Here is a 2854-nt window from a genome sequence, read left to right on the forward strand (position 1 = left end):
ATTTAATGTACTTGTTTGATTGGAAATATTTTAAATATATATTTGTTGTAGTAAGCATAATTCCAAAAATATTATAAATGAAATAGTTCTTTAAAACATTATATAGAAGACTGTAAGACCTGTTTTATCCAATTCAAAATTTTATATTATCGATATTCAATTAGTGGCTAGGTGATCTTGTCCAACTAATCCCACTAGAGAATACGAAAGCTACGTCGAATATCATAAGACAATTTCCAAGTGACCAGATGATACTATGCTATAAAGACCTTACAAATGACGAGTAAGTGTTCTTTGATAGAATGAGTTGTGAAGTGATTTTAAAACTCCTAAGATGTTCCAAGGAGATTTGGTTTAAAAACTCGTTTTTCTTTATCAAAATGAAAAGGTTAATGATGGTCTCAATGAGTTGTATTTCAATTTGCACTATGAAACAGTTTAAGCAATTCAAAAGTTTAAACAATAACGAATCAAAGTCATCAATGAAATTAATTATCTATCGGCAAATATATTCATAGGGTTGATAAGACTACATACATTTATAAAGTCTTTTCATTTAGTTTGTTCTTTTTAAGTTATAAAAAACTAGATAAAAAGGAGGGTCCTTTGTCAAAAATATAAAAGATAATATAATTATTACAAATGTAGTTACATAAATAAAAGACGATAGTGTTATATAATTACAATTAAATACTTGATACAAGAAAATATCATGACCTTATAGAACATTTAATATAATAAACTAATTAAGAAAGAAAATACTATTGGATAATACAAGTTAATTATACAAAACATAAAACCAAAAATAACAAGTTATTGCCAAAAATGACCAAAACTATCACTTTCAATGCTAAAAAAAAAAATTAACAACTAAGTGTAATATTATTAACATTTGATTTTTTTTGTTTTTGTTTCAAAAGTAATAAAATGCAAAACATGAGTAAAACTCCAATTAATTGGTTGTCAAATATAAATTCTAGAATGATTTTCATTATTACATATTACTAAAAATCAAAACATTCCATATTCTTTCATGGATTTAAATTCAATAAACTAAAGATTTTAATTACTATTTCTATCAACTGAAAAACAAAACGAAAAAGACTAAAAGATCACAAAACAAAAAAAATCCAATATGGTTGAACCAAATATTCAGAAGAAAAAAAAAGGTTTTCTTGAACCTTGATACTAAATTTTTTGAGTTATGTTATGGTTGCAGAAAAAAACAAAAAAAAAAAGTTAACTGTATAAAACAATGGTACTAAATCTTTTACCATAAATCCATCACATTTCTAATTTCCTACCAATCAAGCAAAACCATTAATAAAATTATGAGATATAGAGTTTTGTATCATCAACTGCTAATTGTTGGTTTGTAGTGGAACTCATCGATTGTTGAATATATCTTGCCTTCAATTTCAAGTCTTGTTATTGATTCCCTGTCGTATTCCAATGTGCTAAATGTAAGAAATAGCAACATGCTAATATAATAAACAAATAAACGAAAGCCTGATTGTGTATTTCTTCCGTTTTACTCTTCACAAATTATAATTTCACATTTTATAGTTATAGAGAGAGGAGGAGGAGGGCTTACATGAGTTTATCATGAGAAATTTTCAGCTTCTGTGAAAGTTCATTTACATGTATGCCCTTTTCAATAACACTACAAAGAAAAAAACATTTCAAAATCATCAAATTATATCCCAAACATAAAATACGTTGTGCTTCTTGCATTTAATTATAACATTATCCTATAATATACCATCAACCTACTAAAAGCTTTGTGTTTCAACGCAATTAATCTTTACTAATTTGGAGGAAACCGGAGATAGGCAAGAACCCCTTGATCAACTTCTTCATGATCATCGACCCCATTTCCATCACTTTTGAGGGTTTTATTCTTCACTTCAATTCTACTTGCAATATCCATTGCATCAGACACGTTTGTAGGTGAAACAAGCCTAGTTTCAGCTTTGATAATCGGTTTTAATCCTTTCATAAACTGACTCAAGAACACCTCTTCGGATATACCTTCTAAAGGTGCAGCTAAATTCACATATTTCCTTCGATAATCAGCAACAGTGCCCTCCTGTTTCACTTCCAGAAAATTTTCAAAGAGTGAACCATGACCGGTGATTCCGAAATGCTTCAACAATTTCAGTTTCATGTCTTCCCATTGAATCATCGGACTTCTCTTATTCTCCCATTGAAACCATCTAATTGCGTCACCTTCAAAAGCTGTCATCGCTGCTTAATTCGATACGTTCTTCATCTGTTTGAAGATTGAGAGAAAAGTAATGTTCTACTCTAAGGATCCAATCCTCCGGATCTTTTCCGTCGAAACTAGGTAAATCTAGTTTTCTTTTTTGATTTGCAGTAAAGTGATTTATCTCACGATCAACACCCACGTTTCTGACCAATACTTTCAATTGCTTCATTATCTTCTGCATATCTTCTTTCATCGATCCAATTTCTGATTAAATATTGCCGATTTCCGTTTGCATTGTTCCCATGCTCGATTCCAACTCGTCGACTCTTGAACCCAGTGTACGCGACATCATTGGGATCTGAACTTGTGATACTACTAGGGTTTAATGGCAGGGATCTATAGACTGAGCTAGGGTTGGACTGTTTTAAGTTTTTTGTAGAACTATTTTAATGGTTTATTCAATGGGTCAAAGATGCAAGTCCAAGACAAAACTATAAAAATGGTCCGTGTGTTTGTACTTTTTCTTGTTCAAAAGCTCGATTTTTTTAATTAAGGTCTTTTTGGGCTAATTTTTAATTTTGTTCCCTATAAAATTAAAATACTAAAATACCTTTTTAGTTTTATTTTTATATTTTTAATACATAT

General features: G+C 29.5%; 1 protein-coding gene across 1 annotated transcript; it reads right to left on the reverse strand.

The window, feature by feature from the left end:
- Window positions 1-1069: 1069 nt before the first annotated feature.
- Window positions 1070-2604, reverse strand: LOC111909391 (uncharacterized). Its single transcript, XM_023905204.3, has 2 exons — window positions 1595-2604; window positions 1070-1439 (listed from the first exon to the last, which is right to left on the reverse strand). Exon 1 carries the CDS (start codon window positions 2243-2245, stop codon window positions 1808-1810), a length of 438 nt encoding a protein of 145 aa, XP_023760972.1. The 5' UTR covers window positions 2246-2604; the 3' UTR covers window positions 1070-1439; window positions 1595-1807.
- Between the last annotated feature and the right edge of the window lie 250 nt (window positions 2605-2854).

This window comes from Lactuca sativa, chromosome 1 (assembly GCF_002870075.4).
Source record: "Lactuca sativa cultivar Salinas chromosome 1, Lsat_Salinas_v11, whole genome shotgun sequence".
Taxonomy (NCBI): domain Eukaryota; kingdom Viridiplantae; phylum Streptophyta; class Magnoliopsida; order Asterales; family Asteraceae; genus Lactuca; species Lactuca sativa.